Genomic DNA, 22927 nt, shown 5'->3' with positions numbered 1-22927 from the left:
AACCACCTGCAACATCGGGGCCCAGTACGGGCCACATGTTCTCCTGCAATGATTTTGCAAAGTTTTTTGCAGATAAAATCGCTCAGATTCGGGAAGAAGTAGACTCCACCGTGGGAGCAGGGCCGGGGCGGGAGAGTGCAAGAGTTCTGTCTGGTCAAGTTGAGTGGGATCAATTCCAATCTGTTACCTCCGAGGATGTGGACAGGCTGCTTGGACGAGTGAAACCAACCACCTGTCTCCTGGATCCTTGCCCATCCTGGCTAATAAAAGCAAGCCGGGAAGGGCTGGGCGATGGGCTTCGTGGGGTGGTGAATGCTTCCCTCCGTGAGGGAGCCTTCCCAGACCCGCTGAAAGAGGCGGTTATTAAACCGCTTCTTAAAAAACCATCTTTAGATGCGGCCACGATGGCCAACTATCGCCCAGTCTCAAATCTTCCATTCCTGGGCAAGGTGATTGAGCGAGCGGTTGCCGAACAACTCCAGGCACGCCTGGAAGAAGCGGACCATTTGGATCCCTTCCAGTCGGGATTCAGGCCTCATCATGGGACTGAAACTGCCTTGGTCGCACTGGTTGATGATCTCCGGCGGGCTAGAGACAAAGGTGAGAGCTGTTTCCTAGTTCTGCTGGATCTCTCAGCGGCGTTCGATACCATCGACCATAGCATCCTTCTGGACCGTCTTGAGGGGCTGGGAGCTGGGGGCACTGTTATACAGTGGTTCCGCTCCTTCCTCCTGGGCCGTGTTCAGAAAGTGGTGGTGGGGGATGAGTGTTCAGACCCCTGGGCTCTCACTTGTGGGGTGCCTCAGGGTTCTGTCCTCTCCCCCATGCTTTTCAACATCTACATGCGGCCGCTGGGAGAGATCATCAGGAGGTTTGGGCTGGGTGTTCATCAGTATGCGGATGATACCCAGCTCTACCTCTCTTTTAAATCAGAACCAGTGAAGGCGGTGAAGGTCCTGTGTGAGTGTCTGGAGGCGGTTGGAGGATGGATGGCGGCTAACAGATTGAGGTTGAATCCTGACAAGACAGAAGTACTGTTTTTGGGGGACAGAAGGCGGGCAGGTGTGGAGGATTCCCTGGTCCTGAATGGGGTAACTGTGCCCCTGAAGGACCAGGTGCGCAGCCTGGGAGTCATTTTGGACTCACAGCTGTCCATGGAGGCACAGGTCAAATCTGTGTCCAGGGCAGCTGTTTACCAGCTCCATCTGGTACGTAGGCTGAGACCCTATCTGCCTGCGGACTGTCTCGCCAGAGTGGTGCATGCTCTGGTTATCTCCCGCTTGGACTACTGCAATGCACTCTACGTGGGGCTACCTTTGAAAGTGACTCGGAAACTACAACTAATCCAGAATGCGGCAGCTAGACTGGTGACTGGGAGCGGCCGCCGAGACCATATAACACCGGTCTTGAAAGACCTCCATTGGCTCCCAGTACGTTTCCGAGCACAATTCAAAGTGTTGGTGCTGACCTTTAAAGCCCTAAACGGCCTCGGTCCAGTATACCTGAAGGAGCGTCTCCACCCCCATCATTCTGCCCGGATGCTGAGGTCCAGCGCCGAGGGCCTTCTGGCGGTTCCCTCATTGCGAGAGGCAAAGCTACAGGGAACCAGGCAGAGGGCCTTCTCGGTAGTGGCGCCCGCCCTGTGGAACACCCTTCCAGCAGATGTCAAGGCGATAAACAACTATCTGACATTCAGGAGACATCTTAAGGCAGCCCTGTTCAGGGAAGTTTTTAACGTGTGATATTTTATTGTATTTTTGGTTTTTATGGAAGCCGCCCAGAGTGGCTGGGGAGGCCCAGCCAGATGGGCGGGGTATAAATAATAAATTATTATTATTATTATTATTATTATTATTATTATTATTATTCACTTCTTGGCATCTTCAGGTAGGGCGGAAAAAACTATCTGAAACACTGGTGAGCTGCTGCCAGTCAGTGTAGACAATAAACCAATGGCCTGACTCAGTATAAAGCAGCTTGCTTTGTTCCTGCGTCTTTGGGGAAAGGCTGTAGGGCAATAGAAGAGCATCTGCTTTGCATGCAGAAGGTCCTAGGTACAATTCCCCGCATCTTCAGGTAGCGCTGGAAATGTCCCCCACCTGACACCCTGGAGAGCTGCTGCCAGTCAGTGTTGACAACACTGAGCTAGATGCACCAATGATCTTGACTCTGTATAAAGCAAATACCTGTAATCTTTTCTACCTCGATTTCTTAGGAGTAGGTGGTTGGATGAGGAACCCTCCCAACATTTCTCAGGTGCTTACATTCTAAAAGGGCTTGGCTGTGAGTTAGTAGCTCACTTTTGCTAGTGTTTCCTCTGAACTGACCATCTGTTTTTCCTGAATGAACAAAATAGGTTGATGAAAAGCAGTATTGAGTCCTGTTGACCTGATCAGATGTGTTAGAATGATATGCGTGCAAATTAAGGACCCGATTCAATGAATGCTTTTAATTTGTCTTCTGGTAAAAGCATTGGGCTGTAACCAAGTTCTAATCAGAGTAGACCCAGTGAAGAAAAAAGGGACCTAATTTCATCAAGACCATCAAATTGAACAGGTCTACTCTGAATATGCCTAACATTGGATACAACCAAATATGTCTTCTTATGAGGTATACTGTAAATACTGGGTTTTCCCTTTGCAGGAGATTTATACTAATTTGAAAAAAGGAGGTGTTTATAAGTATCCAAACACGATTAGAGGAAATAAAATGTGTTATTTACTTGAAAAGAAACAGTTATCTATGTGAAAGAAGCCACCCTTGTTGAATTGGGACTTGGCTTACAGCCTCTTATGTTGCTGCATTCTAATGTTCTTATGAAAATTGCTTGCAATAATGTCTCTGTTGGGAAAAAATTCCATTCAGAAATGTATACTGTATATTAAGACAAAGGCACACTAAAATGCTGGTAAATTTTAATGAGAACTTAAAAAGCACAAACTGATGCAGAAATTTGGCAGAAGGGTTTAGCAATCAGTCTTTCTTCCCAGGAGACCTCTGGTAATTGTAGCTCTGGGGCTTCCTAACAACTCTCACCACCCTCAATAAACTACAGTTCCCATGATTCTTTTTTTTTTGGGGGGGGGGAAACATGGCTGTTTAAAGTGGTATCATACTGCTTTAAATATATGGTGCAGATGGAACCTTCGTTTGGATGTATTTTTCCCCATTTGCTTTTTCCCCCCGGGGGCGGTTGTCAACTTATTCAGTTCCTTTAATGTGCTTTTATTTATTATTATGTACTATCTTGATAATCAGAAAGGCAGCTCACAAATGGATTGGTTGGATCCATAAAAGTAATTTTCTCGTGATGACACCTTGGAGATATCTCCCTTTCAAAGAAGGTCCTCTTCATTCAGATTTCAGCTCAGCCCTTTGTTGTCCTTCCTGCCTTGTGTGGAGAAAGAGCCGGAGTGACAGCGTTTTCTCTCCCCCTTGCAAAACACGATACTGGAGAGAGCATCAAAGGTCTGGGCGCACAGGCGTTGCAGGAAAAATGCCTGCCGGAAAACCCTGCTTTCTTCCGGCTGCTCAGAGTAAATGATACCCCGAAGGAGGACCAACTTCAGAGGCTCCATTCCCCGTAGAGCTCTAAAAATAAATCAGGTATATAAACACCTCTTGTCTGAAGTCTGACTGGTCCAGGTGAAATAAGTGTCTGTAACGCAGACTTCCTGTAGGGCCTGCAGCATCCACAGTGTGGATGCACAACCTCAGCTTGAACCCCACCGTGGGACAGAGATGCATCGTTAGTATGATATTTAGCAAAATGGAGAGCAACTTGCAGGTGGAACGGAGATTTCAAAGGGCCCACGAGGAAGGCTTTGAAAGCACCAAGCCTTGCTGGAAAGGTATCTGGAAAGGGCATAATATTAATTCAACCTTCACCAACCTGGCGCTCTCCAAATCTCTTGGATTGCAACTTCCATTTGCCGCAGCCCGTCCAGCTGATGGGAGTTAAAAACATAACCTTCTGCATACAAAGTGAGTGCTCTACTGCCTTTCGCTCTTGCATTTTCAAAGCAAACCCCCCCCCCAGCAGAAAGAGTATCACATAAGAACATAACAAAATAAAACCCTGCTACATCAGCGGGTGGCGCTGTGGGTTAAACCACAGAACCTAGGACTTGCCAATCAGAAGGTTGGCGGTTTGAATCCCTGTAATGGGATGAGCTCCCGTTGCTCGGTCCCTGCTCCTGCCAACCTAGCAGTTCGAAAGCACGTCAAAGTGCAAGTAGATAAATAGGTACCACTCCAGCGGGAAGGTAAATGGCATTTCCGTGCTCTTCTCTGGTTCGCCAGAAGCGGCTTAGTCATTCTGGCCACATGACCCAGAAGCTGTATGCCAGCTCCCTCGGCCAATAAAGCGAGATGAGCGCCACAACCCCAGAGTCAGCCACGACTGGACCTAATGGTCAGGGGTCCCTTTACCTTTACCTTTACCTTACATCAGGCCAGTGGCCCACCTTGCCCAGCATCCAGCTCTCAGAGAAGCCAGTCACATGCCTGTGGGAAACCAGCAAGCAGGACCCCAGCAAAAGAGGACTCTCCCCTCCTGTGGTTTCTGGCAACTGGTATTCAGAGCCATTGCTGCCTCCAGCTGTGAGGCAGAGCATAGCCATTGTGGTTAGTAACCATTGAGAGCCTTTTCCTCTGTGAATTCTTCCAGTCCTCTTTTAAAGCCATCCAAGTTCGTGGGCCGTTCTTGCCCTCTTGTGGGAGCGAGTTCCATAGGTTAACTCTGCACTGCATGGAGTAGCTTTTTTATCTGTCCTGAATCGTCCAACATTCAGCTTCATGGGCTGCCCACAAGTTCCAGTGTTATGAGAGAGAGAGAGAGAAAAAACATTTCTCTAGAGGTAATGCAAAACATCTGTAGGGCATCATGTTGGCGAAGCCTGGGAGTTCAACGAATGACATCAATAAATGACTAACTCTAGTTTTCCCCAAACCTGCGTATTGCAAGAGAAACTAAAGAAGCAAGCATGCCTTGAAAAAGTAGCAACACCTAGCATTTATAGGGCACTTGGAGGTGTTCAGAGCACTCTGCCTTAGTCGCCATCGTGCCAAATGTGCATTTCATAAGGCAGAAAGGCTTCTTTGGGATGGTTGCCTTGGTGGGACAGGGGAACTCTGCCGTTCAAAGAGAACCAACTTTTGTGTTCCACACCATGTTTATCCTTAGCCTTCAAGCTCCACCTGTGATTCCCCCACATGTGTCCTACGCAAGGCTGCAGTAAATTAGAAATGCTGCGGGGAATTGTGCAGAAAACACTTCCTCTTCCTCCTTGGCTGACCTTGCAACATCTGGACTCCGTCCCCCATGGGCCACCGAGTGTTTTGCCCTCAGATTGCTTCTTTAGCATTCCCTTCCTTGTGCTCCCCTCCCCTCTTACTGATCTGCTCCTGCTTTCAGTGTTGCTGGCAGAACCAGGAGAGTCAGGGGTGGGAAACTTCTGGTCCACCAACACCTTGTTGGGCTCCAGCAGCCAGCAGGGCCAGTGCTCAGGAGCATCAGAACATGAGAAGAGTCCTGCTGGATCAGCCCAATGGCCCACCAAGTCCAGCATCCTGTTCTCACAGTGGCCAGCCAGATGCCTGTGGGAAACCTGCAAGTTCAGAGGCACTCTCTTCTCCCCTGTGCTTTCCAGCAACTGGTATTCAGAAGTATTGCTGCTTCTGACCATGGAGGAAGAGCATAGTCATCATGGCAGCTTCCTATGTTACGATCTAAACCATTGCTTTATTCAAGGCTGAGACTACATTGACTGGCAGCTGCTCTCCAGAGTTCCAGGCAGGGGTCTCTCCCAGCCCCACCTGGAAATGACACTGGGGAATCGAACATGGGACTTTCTGCATGCAAAGCAGATGCTCTAACCACTACGGTCCTTCCCCTTCTCCACAGCCAGTCTGGAAATGCAGTCTACTAGCCTCTTGGCATGCTGACAAAAGGCTGGAAATTTTTGTAGGCTTTTCAACAAGGCTGCAAAGCTAAAGAGCTTTTTCCTAGAACTCTGAAAAGCAGAAAATGTTTTAGCTCTGTCGTGGGACAGGAGCCACACACTGGTTGGTTGTATCTCAGAAAGTTCCCCTGGAGCAAATGGATGATGGCATTGGTATGTCGAGATGGGGGCCCTGCACACTGACCGCCCCCAACTGTCCCATTCCAAGGCCCCACTTGGCCGCTGAGCCCGCACCCCGTGCGAGACATCCCTACCTCGCTGAGGCACCCTGCGGCTGTGATTCCGGGAGGGCTCGATTATGACAGATCTGGCCCTGGAACCAAAAAAGTGGTTGGACGTGTCCCTTGCAGGACGAGGCTTTTATGCACGATGTGAGCTGGGTGCTTTCCAAAACGCACAGGATGTTTGGAGTCTCTGTGATCTGAGGGCATGCTGGTTTAACAGGACAAGATGCCGTCCCCCTTGCAGATGGCTCGAAAATGGTGTCCTTATTTTCTCGTTTTAAAAAAGAGGCAAGTGGGATGGAAGTGTTTTGGGGGTTTGGGGCAAGCACAGAAAGCATCAGCAAAAGGCAACGGCTCTTTGAGGCTTGTCGTGGATGGTCCTGAGGAATGTTTGTGATGTGTCATTTCTTATTGTGTCTCAGCCACAAGATACAGCAGACTCCGTGCTCAGAATGCACTAGGCTAGATTAACTGAGTCCCTGAATCCATTCGAAAATCTCTGAATGACACCTGAAAGTTATTCTTATAATTTCTGGGTGAACTGATTGTCAATTAAGCTCCATTTGTGCCACTGTCAGTCAGTGTAGACCACGGGTAGCTATCCAGAGGCCATCCAAGTGTTCATAGAATTATAGAATTGTAGAGTTGGAAGGGACCCCAAAGGTGATTTAGTCCAACCCCCTGCAATGCAGGAATCTCAGCTAAAGCATGTATGACAAATGGCCATCCAATCTCTGCCTAAAGACCTCCAAGGAAGAAGAGTCCACCACCTCCCAAGGGAGACCATTCCACTGTCAAACAGTTCTTGCTATCAGAAAATTCTTCCTGATGTTTAGTGGGAATCTCCTTTCTTGTAACTTGAAGCCATTGGTTCGAATTCTAGAGCAGAATTCTCCTGCTCCCTCCAGAGCAGGAGAAAACATGTTTGCTCCATCTTCCACGTGACAGCCCTTTAGATATTGGAAGGTGATTACCATATCACCTCTCAGTCTCCTCTTTACTGGGCTAAACATAACCAGCTCCTTCAACCAGTCCTCATAAGGCTTGGTTTCCAGGTTTGGTGCTACTGGACTACAACTCCCAGCCACCCCAGAATGCCCAGTGGTCAGGGATGGTGAGAGTCATAGGTCTGGAGGGCCACAGATTTTCCATCCCTGAGATCTGGGATTCTTGTTTGACAAAGTTTAGGAAAAGGCTGCCAAAATCACCAAGTTGATGGAGCAGCTCCCCCGTGAGGAATGGTTGCAGCCCTTGGGACGATTTATTTAGAGAAAAGGTAAGAGGTGACCTTACAGATACTTGTAAAATTGTGCATGCCATGGGGAAAGTGGACAGAGAAAAGCTTTTCCCCATCTCTCATAATGCTAGAACTCATGGCCATTCGAAGAGGCTGAGCACTGGAAGATTCAGGACAGATAAAAGAACGTCCTTCACGCAGTGCAGAGTTAAACTATGGAATTCATTTCCACAAGAAGTAGCGGTGGCCACCATCTTGGATGACTTTTAAAGAGGATTAGACAAGCTCATGGAGGAGGAGGAGACTGCCAATGGCTACTAGTCATGCTGGTGGGGCAAGAGCTCTTGTGTTCGAATCCTGCCTGTGGGCTTCCCGTTGGGGGCATCTGGTTGATCCCTGTGAGAATGGAATGGTTGACGAGATGAGCTATTGGCCTGATCCAGCAGGGCCCCTCTTGTGCTCTTCTGTTCTTATGGCATCTTCAACAGCTGGATGTCACTGAAACGTGAGGCTTTGGTCCAAGCGATGGCTCTCTTCCCGCTGTCCCGAGGAGCTTGTTTCAATTGCAGTGGGAACACGGATGCCTCCTGGCTTGTTTCCTGCCCTCAAATCAGTACAGCCTTGCTCCAGAGGGGCCCATTTGAACGCCGGCCGCACTGGGCTGGCCTCCCATCCCTCTGGCACCCGTCTGTAAACATGATGGTTTTGCAGACTCCTCCGGGGTTCCTTTTAGCTGTCAGAACAATTTTGTGCTGCCCAATCGTAGGGAAACCACACAAAACAATGTGTGTCCCGTGTTCTTAGCAGGATGACTCCGGCGGAGGAAAAGCACAAAGGAGCCAAGGTCTTCCAGCAGGGGGTGGTTTGCCTTGGAGTCTCCTCGATCTGTCACACCTGGATCTTGTCGTGCGTCTTGCAGATGATTCGTACAATCTTGCAGAAGATAGTTACTTCTCAAATGCATGTATTAAAGGCGTGCAGCCCCACCTTTCCCAGTTGGATATGAACCTGCTGACAGTAAACATAGGGCTAGTAAGGTGCTGTTGGGGGCCAGTGGAAGCTCCCCTTCTGAGATTAAAAGCAGGCCCAGTTTATGTGTATAATTTTTACTAGGACTTTTAATGAGTTAAGTCCCCCCTCCTTATGCACTGTGCTCCCTGCAAAAATTCCACCCCCTCCAATTGCACTGCTGGTCCATCTCGCCCAGGGCCTCCCCAGTGTGGTACCCTTGGACATAACACTGTCCACAGATCCCACCACCACCAAGGCCATCTGCCTGTCCCATTTTTAAGAAAACATTTTTGGGCTTTTGGTGGCTTTTCCTGCTGTTTTCGGTCAGGCCTTATGTGTTTCTGTCAGGGTGGTGTAGGTGTTTTTTCCTGGGTGTGTTTTTTTTTGGGGGGGTAATGTTTCTGAGTATCATCATTTTTTCATCTGTGAAATGGGCTTTTTGTGGTGCCCGCGACACTTCTTTTGGCCCAGGAACTGTTGGGGAACTCTTTATCTTATCTGGTCTGACTGGCAGAGATTCTGTAGGGGCTAAGAGGCTAGTCTTTCCCAACAGCTGATACCTGAGATTCTTTAATCAGATATGTCAAGATGTCAAGGATTGATGTAGGGACCACCTGCTTTCCAAGGATATGCTCTACCATGGAGCTATACCCACCCCACTCCCACCTTGCAAAAAATATCCATAGAAACAGCCTTGTGCCAGGTGAGATGTCTTGTCCATCTAAGTCCCTGCTCTTGGCAGTGTTGCTCCTGGATCTTTGGCAGACAGCAGTTTTTTGGCCTTGCGATTACCAGAGATCTCATAAATTGAATAGAGATGCTGAGATAGAACCCTACGTGCATGCTAGGCTCTCTGCCTTCACTTCTTTCCTTAACTGTTCCCCTATGACCAGCAGATATGCAAGTAATTATAAATATTCTTACTTTTTCTATAATTCAGAACTTGGTGTGTGTGTGTGTGTGTGTGTGTGTGTGTGTGTGTGTGTAGTTTGTTAACGGAATATATTCAGCTTGGGTTTTCTGTTTTAAACCAACCTTGCAAAAGCCCCCTTGGTTAATTTAAAAATCTTGACTTGTGTAATGTGTTAGTGGAAGAAATGTGCCAAAAAGCATAGTTCCAAACAGGGGGGGAAGCTGGTTACCCCAGATTTTGAAATCTTGGTTCATGGCAATGCTGCACAGCCAGTCCAAGGGAAATATTGCCCTGCAGATGTTGCTGTGGGCCTGGAGTTACTCAAAATCATTTTATTACAAGTCAAACAAGTAGCCATGGGAAGAAACAGATCGAAGGAGCAGCTTCTTGTTTCCACGCATGCATCAAATCAGTCAGCAGTGATCCTTCCTTGACTCCTATCTTGTAGATATTACTGCCCAACACTAAGAGACAGATGAAGCCTGGATCATAATAACTTATGGAGATGGAAGGAGGGGATTGAGAAATAATTGTCTTATTTGTTTTCCCCAATTCCTCAGATGAACCTAAGAAGACCTCTGGCATCTGGATCAGACCAACGACTCATCTGTCCCAGTAGCCTTGGTAGCATCCAGCTAAGTTCTATTCATGACCTTTTGAAATGAATGGGCCACAGTTAGATGTGCCTATTTATTCTAGTGGATCTACTCTGAGTAGGACTAATGGTGCACACAACCTTCTGCTCTCACAGTGGTTAACCAGATGCTTCAATGAGAAGGAGACCACAAGCAGTGTCTGAGTGCAACAGCAACTCTCCTCGCTTGCAATTTCCAGGAACTGGTGTTTGGAGACCATGTGACAAAAGATGGCCTGTGGTTCAAGGCATGCCCTTGGATTGGGCACCCCAGTACCTGCTGGCGTTTTATTGTTTATAAAAATGTAAGGAAAGCCTGCTAGATCAGGCCAGTAATACTCAGCATCCTCTTCTTACAATGGCCAACAGGATGCCCATGATGAAAAGCCCCCAAGCAGGACCTGAGTGCAGCAGCAACTCTCTCCTAACAGCTGGTATTTTCCAGCAGCTGGTATTCAGAAACCTTGCTGCCTCCAACAGTGGAGGTAGCCATCAGGGTCAGTAGTCCTTGTGGAGATCCAACGAATCTGAATGTTGGGAGAGTCAGGACAGATAAAAGAAAATACTTCATCACGCAGCACAGAATTAAACCTTGGAATGCCAACAGGAGGTGGTGATGACCACCAACTTGGATGGCTTCAAAATAGGATTAGACAAATTCATGGAGAAGGCTGTCAATGGCTACTAGCCACAATGGCTATACTCTGCCTCTACATCTGGAGACAGTATGCTTCAGAACACCAGTTGCTGGAAACCACAAGAAGAGAGTTGCTTCTGTGCCCTGGTCCATGTTGTGCGCTTTCCACAGGCATCTGGTTGGCCACTGTGAGAAAAGCATGTTGGACAAGATGGGCCATTGGCCTCATCCAGCAGGACCTAGTTTTTATCCTCCATCAATTTGTCCAATCCCCATTTAAAGTCATCCCAGTTTGTGGCCATCACTACATATTTTCACTTTTGCCCAGGAAGTACTTTTTTATTACTGTGGCAGAAGTGAGAAATGCATTGTCGCCACAAGGGCATTCAATGTTACTTTCACCCAGGCGAAGTCCTTTAGACTTCCCCTAAATGCTGTCACACATCTTTCCTCTGGCTAGATTTGCAATTTTGCTGTGGCTCTTGCTTTGGGGCAAAATTTCCCTGGTAACTCGGTAATTACTGGTTTCTGGACTGGAATATAAATCCCAATTGCTCAGATGGTGGTTTTTGCTCTATAACTGGTAATACCAACAGACTTGGATAAGAACCACTTGTGGGTTGGGATGACCTCCAAGACTTCCAGTTTTTTTCCATCTTCTTGTCCTGTGTTTGATTAAAAACTAATCAAGAATTTGCTTTAGTTCCATCCAAGTAGAATTGCTTCCCCAACCTTTGACCCAGATATAATCGTAACTTGGCCGACATTTCCAGGAGACAAGCAGTGAGTCTGCACTGCTTTGCTCCTACCACCAGTGTTGTGTACCACACTGGTGTGACAGCAGAGTATGGCAAGTGTGGCAGGCAGATTCAAAGACAATCACTATTATATTTTGAGAATGAGTTGTGCTCTTATGTAGCCGCATACATTCTGGATGCCCTGTGATCATATTATAAAGTAGTTGTGTTCTGTGTTATAAATCAAGCACTGCTAGGAATTGTTTCTTTTTGTTTTCCAGTGTATTTCTTATCCCTTAAAAAATTGGTGTGGCACAAGCAAATTTTATTCTGAAATTGTGGCCCACTGAAAAAAAAGTTTGAGAACAACTGTCCTTATTTCTGAGTAAAGAGGGTTAAGATCTGGCTGCAAAAGAATCTCTTGGGTTCCAGTTTTGTTTGTGTATTTTACATTCTACTACTTTTGTATGATCTGTTTGTGCATGGGGTTTAGGAAGCAAATTTACACATTTACAGCTCATCCCTTTCAGTCCTTAGAACTGGCAGTTTTACCACCGTCACATAATTCAATGAAGCCACTTTTCCATGTGGCGCCACCTACACTTTGGAACTCCCTGCCCATTGATATTAGGACAGCATCTTTGCTATACTGTTTTCAGCACCTGCTTTAAGGGAAAAAGTTTTAGCAAGTCTATCTTGACACATAAATTTGACATTCCTGCATTCTATGTGACCGTTTGGGGCCCTTGCAGCTCTACAATTGTATGGTTCTATTGCGTGTATTTTAATACGTAATTTTGTTTTATAAGGTATATTTTAAGACTCCTGTTTTTATTTTTTCAGGGGTTTTTAAGGATAACTTGTTTTTAACATCTGATTTTACGGGTGATTTTACTGTATATTTTTGTGTATAGATCACATAGAGGTATTTTGATGGTTGAGTGGCATATAAATATTGTTAAATGTGTGATGATGATGAAGTTAAAAAATAAGTTAAGTAATAACATGTCAAAAGTGGGCTTAACCCACCAGTTCAGCCTTTCTCAAACTTAGGTCCCAAAACGTTGTTGGACTACAACTCCCATCATCTCTGACCACGGGCTCTGCTTGCTAGGGAGGATGGGAATTGTAGTCCAACAATATCTGGAGAACCGAGGTTGAGGAAGGCTGCACCGGTATATCATGATTTTCCTGGGATGATAATAGCGCCAGCTTATCTCACCATCTGATGAGCACCGTTAATTCCAAAAAGTGGAATGTGATTCCATTCAAGAAATTTAGTACCTGGTGGCCCCATCCAGTCGTGGGGATCCCTTCGCTATATCAAAGAGAAAAGGGACTTTCCTGGAGTCACAAACTCTACTGTGAGGGTTTCTCTGCATGAGCCTTGCGACTCTCCCATATCCTCTTCCTGTGGCAGCCTTCCCACCTGCTTTCTGTGGGTTGACTCTCTTTACATTTTGACACCTTTGGTGCTGCTGCTCCATCCAAGGCCATGTGTACATTTCTTCTGGCCCAGGCTGGCGGGCGGCTGGCGTGAAGCGAGGCAGGCGGGTGTCAGCAAGTGCAGCCAAAGATGGAAACTGGATACCCAAGTGCTGAGTTTGGGTTAAGAGCCCTGCTTTTGACAGGGCAATAAATTTCCTTTAACTTCTTGTTTTTTAAAGGAGAGACTTCTCTCTCTCTCTCTCTCTTCCCCTCTCCCTTTTTCTTTTTTTCCTTTCTGCTTTCTTTTTTAAAAAAAAAACCAACCTAAACTCCTATAAATTCCTGGAACTGACTTGGCTAGGCATCAACAGGGTTCACCTCGCTTGGTAAGATAATATATCTAGTATGCACTTGTAAAAGTTCGGGAGGCTGCCCCCGGATTGCCCACCGCTTTCCACAGCCTGTCACTGGCTTGAATTACTCCTTGGAAACTCCTTTGCTGTCCCATGTGCAATAGAGAAGTCAACGTGTTGTGGTTTTTCCAAGAACTACTTTCTGTCACCCTGAGGAGAGGGGGTTACCTCTTGCTCGCCGTCTCCTTCCTAATGAGCAATCTAGGAGCCTGCCCTTAACGCAGCAAAATAACTCCTAGACTCAGTTCCGTCCCAGAGGACCAGGAAGAACAAATATTGGTGGGTTTTTTGTAAGGCAGTGAAGTCCCTGATGTCATGGCTGATGCCTCAGGATCCTAACGTTGCTGAGAGGAAGGCCCTGATTTGGACAGTGCACCAGCCAACCCACTCAGTGGCTGGGGGGGGGGGAGGAACCCTCAGCCCCCCCTTCCACACTGAACCTGCTTTGAAATATTGTGTTTTCACTGTTGTGACCCTCCCTGGGACCTTGGGGTAAAGGGCAGATTAACAACAACAGCAGGGGAGCTTTGCCCTCCAAGTCATCTGAATTAGGCATTCCCGGTTCAATTTTTAAAAATGACAAGTAACTGGGAGCACCTCCCTTCCAACTCTACAATTCTATGACCCCCCCCCCCAAAAAAGCAGTTTTGATGATGTGATCTGAATGGCACACAGGGCAACTAGGCTGTTTGGTTAGAGTATGTAGGGACACTGCCTTACACTGAGCCATTGGTCCATCTAGCTCAGTAGTGTCCACACTGACCGGCAGCAGCTCTCCAGAGTTTCCAGCAGGGGTCTTTCCACAGCCCTACCTGGAGATGCCGAGCGTCGTGCCTGAAACTTTCTACATGCAAAAGCAGGTGCTGTACCACTGAGTTGCGGCTCTTTCCATAATTATAAAGTAAGATTCTAGTCCTCATGGATCTGAATGAAGGGTCGATTCCAGAGAAAGCTGCCTTAATACCATTGGGTCAATGCTGCCTTGGCAGCATCTCCAGGGTTCTAGTTCTCCTACGTTCTAGTTCTCACAATCATGAAGAAACAGCTGATTGAATAGGAACACAGGAAGCTGCCTCATACCACTGTCTCAGCACTATCTACCTGGATAGCTCAATTGGTTAGAGCCGGGTGCTGATAATGCCAAGGTTGCATGTTTGATCCCCATATGGGGATTGCATTGCAGAGGGTTGGACTAGATGGTTCTCATTGGTCCCTTCTAACTGCCCAGTTCTATGATTCTAATAATAATATACTGACTGGCAGTGGCTCTTTCACAGGCGTACCTGTCTGTGAGATTGAACCTGAGACCTTCTGCATGCAAAAGGTTCATCGGGGATTGAACCTGAGACCATCTGTATGCAAAGCAGGTGCTCTACCACTAAGCTATGGCCCTTCCTCATAGTTTCCAGGGCACTCTGTTGCCCCTGTGGTGCCTTTCAGCCCACACACTAATAGCCGTCCCTGGTCTGTGCGCTGGAACAGTTTGCAAGTTGTTGTTACAGCTCCTTCTGGAAGGATATACTGTCTGGCGGAGATTATGAGTTTCTGGCTGGTACCTACCAAATGCCTATAATGATCTGCAATTAGGGTTCAAACCGTGTACGGACCTGTAAAAGATTTCTGACGGTACCTGCCCCATTTCCTAGCATTTGGGCTCCCTTGCCAGGGCTAAGGGGAGAGAAACACAAGGAATAATTGTTTGGGGGGCTGAAGGAGGGAAACCACTCTCACCCCCCACCCAAATTAATCCAGCGAGAGCCATGAATCCACAGTATTTCATATCGCACTTCATAAAACTCCAGTCATAATCCATAAAACTGACATTATTAGATTAAAAAAAAGAGGTCCCAGCTCCTCATTTCAGGCTTTTGCTCATTAGACATTCTGTAGTTTTATAACCTTACCGTTCCTACCCAATTACTGTGATTAATACTGTGCCTTAATAAAAGAAAACCTTCGCGATTCAGGAGCAGACTTGGGATGGGGGGGGGTCAGGTCTTGGTTTAAGGTGGCCTTTGCCAACCTGATGCTCTCCAGATGTTTCAGACTACAGCTCCCAGAAGCCCCAGCATCACATGCTCATGCTGGCTGGGGCTGATGGGAGTTGTAGTCCTAAGCATCGGAAAGCCCACCAGGCTTGCAAACGATGCCTTGATGTGAGGAAAAGACAGTGCTTCTGGGCCAGGACTGGAGAGCTTCTGACCGCCCAGAGGTTGCTGGACAACAGTTTCCGTCACCCCTGACCATTAGGCATGCTGGCCAGGGTTGGTCGGAATGGAAGTCAGAAAAGATGTGGAAGGCAACAGCTTCCCTGTCCCCGATCTAACACCTACAGCCTGTTGCAGAGAGATTCTGCTTGTGTTTTTCTTAATTCTCTGTTACCCCTCAAAAGACCTGCTTGCCCCAGGCTGAAGAACCGTATGTTTGGCAGGTTCATAATTTCACCCTCATGTCAAAACCTCAGAGGCCACATTTTGAATCTTGTGATTATTTATTTATTTGATTACACACACACACACACACACACCACTATACAGCTGTTAGAAATAAGATTCTTCTTTTTCAATCTCCCAAGCAATAAAGCAAAAAAAAAGGAAGGAAAGGAAAGGAAAACAGAACAGACCACCCAGTTACTACATATAAAGTAGTAAGGTGATCCTGTGTCAGAGGGGCAACTCAGGGAATTATTTTCTTCAAATTGCCTCAATATTGGAAAGTGGGGTGGCGGCGCAGGAATGCAATTGAGCAGAAGAAGTGAGAAATGTTAATGAAGTGGACTGCTTCATATTTGTGGATGTAGATCATATAAAAGTATGGGGGGGGAATGGTGGCCAAAGACCCAAACTAACAGCGTGCGTCATCATTCCCCTCCCTCTCTTTTAAGTGATGCAATAATGATGGCAATGACGAAGCATCTGTTTTCTAATGTGGATTCTTGTGACTTTGGGTTTGAATCTCTGGTTGCTTTTAACGCGTTCTGTACACCACCCAGGCATTTTATTCCATTTTTGTAAAGAGGAATCATATAATTGTAGAAACAGAAGGGAGCCCCCTAGGGTCATCTAGTCCAACCCCCTGCAATGCAGGAATCTCAACACGCGGTTCTCCCATCCAATGTGAAACCATACCGGATCCTGCATAGCTTTGTTGTTGTTGTTGTTGTTGTTTAGTCGTGTCCAACTCTTCATGACCCCATGGACCAGAGCATGCCAGGCACTCCTGTTTTCCACTGCCTCCCGCAGTTTGGTCAAACTCATGCTGGTAGCTTTGAGAACACTGTCCAACCATCTCGTCCTCTGTCGTCCCCTTCTCCTCGTGCCCTCCATCTTTCCCAACATCAGGGTCTTTTCCAGGGAGTCTTCTCTTCTCATGAGGTGGCCAAAGTTTTGGAGTCTCAGCTTCAGGATCTATCCTTCCAGTGAGCACTCAGGGCTGTTTTCCTTAAGAATGGATACGTTTGATCTTCTTGCAGTCCATGGGACTCTCAAGGGTCTCCTCCAGCACCATAATTCAAAAGCATCAATTCTTTGGCGATCAGCCTTCTTTATGGTCCAGCTCTTACTTCCATACATCACTATTGGGAAAACCATAGCTTTAACTCTATGGGCCTTTGTTGGCAAGGTGATGTCTCTGCTTTTTAAGATGCTGTCTAGGTTTCTCATTGCTTTTCTCCCAAGAAGCAGGCGTCTTTTAATTTCATGACTGCTGTCACCATCTGCAGTGATCATGGAGCCCAAGAAAGTAAAGTCTGTCACTGCCTCCATTTCTTCCCCTTCTATTTGCCAGGAGGTGATGGGACCAGTGGCCATGGTCTTCATTTTTTTGATGTTGAGCTTCTGACCATATTTTGCGCTCTCCTCTTTCACCCTCATTAAAAGGTTCTTTAATTCCTCCTCACTTTTCCATCAAGGTTGTGTCATCTGCATATCTGAGGTTGTTGATATTTCTTCCAGTAATCTTAATTCCCATCATCCCTGACCACTGGTCCTGTTAGCTAGGGATCATGGGAGTTGTAGTCCCAAAATATCTGGAGGGCCGTGTTTGTCTATGCCTGGTGTAGGCAGCACTGAGTTAGATAGGCCAAGGACTTGGTTGGGTGTAAGGCAGCTTCTGAGGCCCCTCTTACTGTTTGCTTAGCACCTATAACCAACCAGGCACTGCGGTGCATTGAGAAGAAAGCACTAATCTCCCCCTGACCACAAGCTGCCCATCTTCTCTTTCTTGCCCTTAGGTGCTCCTCATCGTGAGCGGGAACTTGAGCTTCCTTAACTGGCTGACCATTGTGCCAAGCATTGCCTGTTTCGACGATGCTGCCCTGGGGTTCCTTTTCAGCTCCAAAGAACAAGGCCTGAAGGCCAGAGTGCAAGAGATGCAAGCCGGAGAGGCAGAGGGGAAGATGGAGCCCTTGCGATGTGGTAAGTCCTTCTTGGACTGAAGCAATACATTGGTCTGATGGGAAAACACAGACACCTATGTGCACAGAAGGTTCTTCGCCGCCTGCGTTTATCCTCGCAACAAATCTGTGAAGTAGGTTAGGTTGGGAGATGGTGGCCAGCCCAATGAAGCGCTACTCAGAGTACACCCATTGAAATTAAAGAAAGGGTAAGGGTAAAAATAGACAGGTATATATAGATGTACATTATTAGTTTATTATTAATGCAATTGATATCTTAAGGTAATAGTTTACTAGAGTGGAAAGATGTTGACAAGGATGGGAAGTCAAAATTATGTACTAATTTTATGATCTGAAGACTTACATTCTACTGTTTGAATTTTGTTTTGGTAAGTTTGATATATAGATAATGATATGTCTTGGATGTATGGATGCAATTATGGATAATAAAGCACTGAAAAAAAGAAACTAAAGAAACTAAGTTAGTAATGCTCATTTGTTTCAATGTGTCTACTCTGAGAAGGACTAGCATTTGATATAAATAATAATAGTTATTTATTGCTGCAGGGACAATGTCCTATTTTGCCAGGGTCTGGGAATACTGTATGGCTGCAACAATAGTATTCTATTTGGTTGGTTGGTTGGTTGGTTGGTTGGTTGGTTTTAAGTTTCTATCCCTCAGGATTGCATCACACACACATATATCTTGTTTTATTTATCCCACCTTTTCCTCCAAGATTCTCAGGGTGGTGTACATGGCTGTCCTTCTTCTCATTTAATCCTCACAACAACCCTGTGAGGTATGTTAGTCTAAGAGATGGCACTGGCCCAAGGTCAACCAGTGAGCTTCATGGCTGAGTGAGGATGTGTATCCTTTAAAAAAAAATATGATTAGATTTTCCACAATGATAACACAAACCACAAAGCAAAATGATACACAAAAACAGAAAAAGAAAAAGAAAAAGAAAAAGAAAAAGAAAGAAAGAAAGAAAGAAAGAAAGAAAGAAAGAAAGAAAGAGAGAGGGGGGGAAAGGGGGGAACAATAAACAGATAAACAATAACAACAAACTTAATTCTTCACAAATCCAACCTTTTAAACATCTTTGTTGACTTCCTCAAATCCTTCCCTTCTGAGTTTCCTTGCAATTAAAGGTAACAGCTTTCGAATATCATTATTAAACTAAAACAGTTTCTAATTATAGTCCATCTTATTCACTTTTCAGGGATGTGTATCCTGGGCTCCCAGGTCACAGTCCAATACTATAACTACTGCACCACACTCTCTCTATATAGAGACAGACAGACAGGTGTGTAGTGGGTAGAGTGCTAGACTGGGACCTGGGAGACCAGGATTCAAATCCCCACTCGCCCATGAAGCTCATTGGGCGACCTTGGCCCTAATCTGCTGTCTCTACCACCCTGCCTCCTCTGCCGAGCTGGCCAGGATCCTGCACAAAAGGCACCTCAATCCAGCAATCTCCAGGCAGACTTGGGGGAGGGGGAATTAACATGAGGTGTCCCAGTCCCAGGAATGTGTTCATCTTTACATTGACCAAGTTTCTCTCTCATGTTTCTGTGCAACATAACGAATCCTGGCTTTTCTGAAATACCCACCCACTTTCCCAGGGGTCCAGACCTCCCATTTCAATGAAAAACTGCTCCCAAAATATTCTCAGACTAAACAGTTTATCAGGGTAGCAGAAAGGCTTAAACAAGCATTGTTTCCCTGCAGAGATGGGAAAGAGGAACTCTCCGTGCTAGTCAGTTATTATTATTTTTATTTGTCTGTCTCTCTGTCTCTCTTTTCAAAAAGCAGCAGGATGCAGCAAGGGTCAGTTTTGCTTATTTGTCCAATTCTCAGTAGCTTCAGTTTCCTTTCCGGTGGCCATTTGCAAAGGTACAGCTGCATCTTAGTCTTTTGGGGATGCTGCCAACCTACTTCCCTGGATCGGTTGATGCATCTAAAATAATAAAAAACCAGCCTTTGCCTTTGGCAAACTGCCCCCCGCCCCGCCAATGTTTTGGACTACAACTCCCATCTGCCACGCTGGCTGGGACTGATGGGAGTTGTAGTACAAAATAGGGCTGGGTGATGTGAAATTTTCGACATTGCGATATATCACCAGCCAAACATTGCAATCTGGCGATACATCAAACCACCTCAGCTTGGAGGTGAGCCGAAGTTGATGGGCATTGCAATTCAAATGGCGTTCACTCACCGCTTCATGTGATCAATTCTGCAGAGCGGGGCTTACCTGTCCCCCCCCCTCCAATATTTTATTCAAGTTGGCGCTCCTGGTATTTCAGACTAAAGCTCCCTTCTCAGATGGACTCCAAGCGTATACTTAATTTCAATACCATCCAGAAGAAAGAACAGAAAATTCTCCCCAAGCCAGAAATGGCTTCTCTACACTAGGACTTGTTGTTAACCGAGCAGCATTTTAGACATTCTTCTTTTTAGTCCCTTCCCAGACTATTTAGAGAAAAGCAGATTTTCATAAAGATATGGCACAGCCCATTGGCTGAGGCCCGCAATGTTGCAGGCGGGGGCTGGGGAGGGGGAGGTTGAGCAAATGCTTGTTTTCTTATTGGCTGGGGGGGGGAATCCAGGTCACAAACGGCCCCCAGGACAGTGACAGGAGGAAACCAGACTCTCCGATCTACCAGGTCACTGTCCTGCCAGAGACCACTTGCAGCGTGTGTGTGTGTTGCACTTTGTATAGCAAGATAAGCAAACCAAAAAGGGGGAAAGGACAAACACCAAAGGAGTTTGCAGTCCGAATTTTAGCATTGTGATGGGAGGAGAAAAGAAGAAAAGAGAGTTGTGAGGTGACAAAAGAACAGAGACAGGAAGAGGGGGAACGAGAGAGGGAAGTGGGGGACAGAAATCATAAATGTGAGTGAATGAGTGTTTGGATCCTGCTCTGCTGTTGGGCAATGTTGTCATGTGAGACATCACAGCTTCTGGTCCTTTAATTGTTAAGTCGCCGTGGCCTTGATCAGGCTCAGGAAGAAGGGAGAGCAGGAACTACTCCTAGAACTCTGGGTCATTTGCACCAGATCAGGAACAGTTGATGCCAATAGCACCAACAAAAAGCCTAAACTAGCCTGCTGAAATCAGAAAACCTTGAGTAGGAAACATCTCTCTCTCTCTCTCTCTCTCTCTCTCTGTGTGTGTGTGTGTGTGTATAAGCATCTCTGTGTGAGCTTCTGAAACCCAGTGCCTGCTGAGAGGGGCACCATTTCCCTCAATTCAGCACCCTCCCTTCTGAGCCATTGGTGGACCTCAAGGTTCTAGCGAAAGCCAAGTACAAATCCTGCAGGTCTGAGGCTTGCCCATTCTTGGTGTGAGGCTCAGTGCAGAAGGCCTGCCATCTTGAAAGCCCTTGGCGTCCTTAGAGGGCTAGTACGTTGCAGGGACCCTCAAGTGTCGTGTCTTTCTTCCCCAGCCCAGCAACAGAACGTCCCAAGCCAGGCGGGTGAGTAATCTCAGGCCCAGGCCCAAGTGTGGCCATTTAGGCCTCCAGCTTGCTCACTTGCCTGCTTGGATCTCTAGTCTGGCTGGAATGTGGCCAACATGGTCTTTCCACTGTCTCCCTCTGGCCCCTCTGACCGCTGGCCTGAAGCCCTGGAAAGTTGTCCATGAGAGAATGAAGCACTAGGGCCAGAAAAGGTTTCCCAACCCTGCCCTAAGCTGATTCCGGAGCACATTAAATATATGTCCCCAAAGCAAGAATATATCACTTACGGTTTCCACCTCTCCTTTTCCACAGGCTGCTACATCCGCAAGGGAGTGAACCTATCTTTTGGGGTCCTGATTGCCTTCCTCAGCGTCCCGGTGGTTATCAATCTGCTAAGCTCCCGACAAGTCATGAACACGTCCTTCAACCCTCTCAGGATAGTCAATACCTACGGGGCCTTTGGAAGGTATGGCTCTCTACTAGGGTCAGGGTCAAGGTAAAGGTAAAGGGACCCATGACAATTAAGTCCAGTTGCAAAGGACTCTGGGGTTGCGGCGCTCATCTCGCTTTACAGGCCAAGGGAGCTGGCGTTTGTCCACTTCCGCTGACAGTTTTTCCGGGTCATGTGGCCAGCATGACTAAGCCGCTTCTGGCGAAACCAGAGCAGCACACAGAAACGCCGTTTACTTTCCCACCGGAGTGGTACCTATTTATCTACTTGCACTGCGTGCTTTCGAACTGCTAGGTTGTCAGGAGCTGGGACCGAACAACTGGAGCTCACCCCGTCGCGGGGATTCGAACTGCCAACCTTTCAATTGGCAAGCCCAAGTGGCACAGTGGTTTAACCCACAGCAGGGATGCTAAATCCTGGGGTCTACATGCTACTTGTGCTCTTCCAGATCTCATGGGAGGGGAGAGGGGTTTTGGAGGGGCGCACAGGTAAGATTTTCTGTGAGGTTTAAGGAGGTGGCCTTTGAAAGGGCAACCAAAATCACCAAGGGCTTGGAGTACCTCCCCTATGAGGAAAGGTTGGCTCAGTTGGTTAAAGAGTGGTGCTGAAAATGCCAAGGTTTCAGGTTCAATCCCTGCATGTGACAGCTGCCTATTCCTGCATTGCAGGGGGTTGGACTAGATGGTCCTTGTGGTCCCTTCTACAATTCTATGATTCTACTATCTGGGAAGAAAGGCAAGTGCAAAGGGACAGAATAAGAGATTTATGAAGTTATGCATGGAATGAAGGAAGTGGGCACAGAGAAGTTTTCCTTCCTGTTTCATAATACTGGAAGACACAGTAATCTAATGAAGCTGAATACTGGAAGATTCAGGATGGACAAACAGAAGTACTCATTCAACTGCACCAGAGGTAGCGATGGCCAACTTCAGGGGCTTTTAAAAAGAGGCTAGGCAAATGCATGGAGGGCAAGGCTAGCAACAGTGGCTCCTAGCCACAGTGGCTATGTATTCTCTCCCATCTTAGAGGTGCTGTGCCCCTGAAACCCTGTTGCTTCAAATCACGGCTGTTGTGCTCAGCTCCTGCTTGTGGGCTTCCCAGTGTGGTGTAGTGGTTAAGAGCGGTAGACTCGTAATCTGGTGAACCGGGTTTGATTCCCTGCTCCTCCACATGCAGCTGCTGGGTGACCTTGGGCTAGTCACACTTCTCTGAAGTCTCTTAGCCTCACTCACCTCACAGAGTGTTTGTTGTGGGGGAGGAAGGGAGAGGAGATTGTTAGCCGCTTTGAGACTCCTTATGGTAGTGATAAAGCAGGATATCAAATCCAAACCCCTCATTGAGTCATCTGCTTGGCCAGTGTGAGAACATACACTGACATATGTTTGCCTGACTGGAAGGTGCCATTGAGCATAATACCTCTTGCTT

At 46.9% G+C, this 22927-nt stretch overlaps 1 protein-coding gene across 5 annotated transcripts in view; it reads left to right on the top strand.

Moving 5' to 3' along the window:
* Positions 1–22927, top strand: part of LMF1 (lipase maturation factor 1) — a 157510-nt gene that overhangs the window by 120584 nt on the left and 13999 nt on the right. For all 5 annotated transcript variants that reach the window (XR_014213590.1, XM_082199107.1, XM_082199108.1 and 2 more), the window contains 2 exons: positions 17429–17612; positions 21364–21517. Coding sequence is in view for 4 of the 5 variants with exons in the window: in XM_082199107.1 (XP_082055233.1) it covers positions 17429–17612; positions 21364–21517 (338 nt within the window). In the remaining variant the exon portion in view is untranslated. The remainder of the gene's footprint in view (positions 1–17428; positions 17613–21363; positions 21518–22927) is intronic.

This window comes from Podarcis vaucheri (assembly GCF_965113315.1).
Source record: "Podarcis vaucheri genome assembly, chromosome: 14".
Classification (NCBI taxonomy): Eukaryota; Metazoa; Chordata; class Lepidosauria; order Squamata; family Lacertidae; genus Podarcis; species Podarcis vaucheri.
Note: the sequence above shows the minus strand (reverse complement) of the source record. Positions and strands in the feature narration are given on the sequence as shown.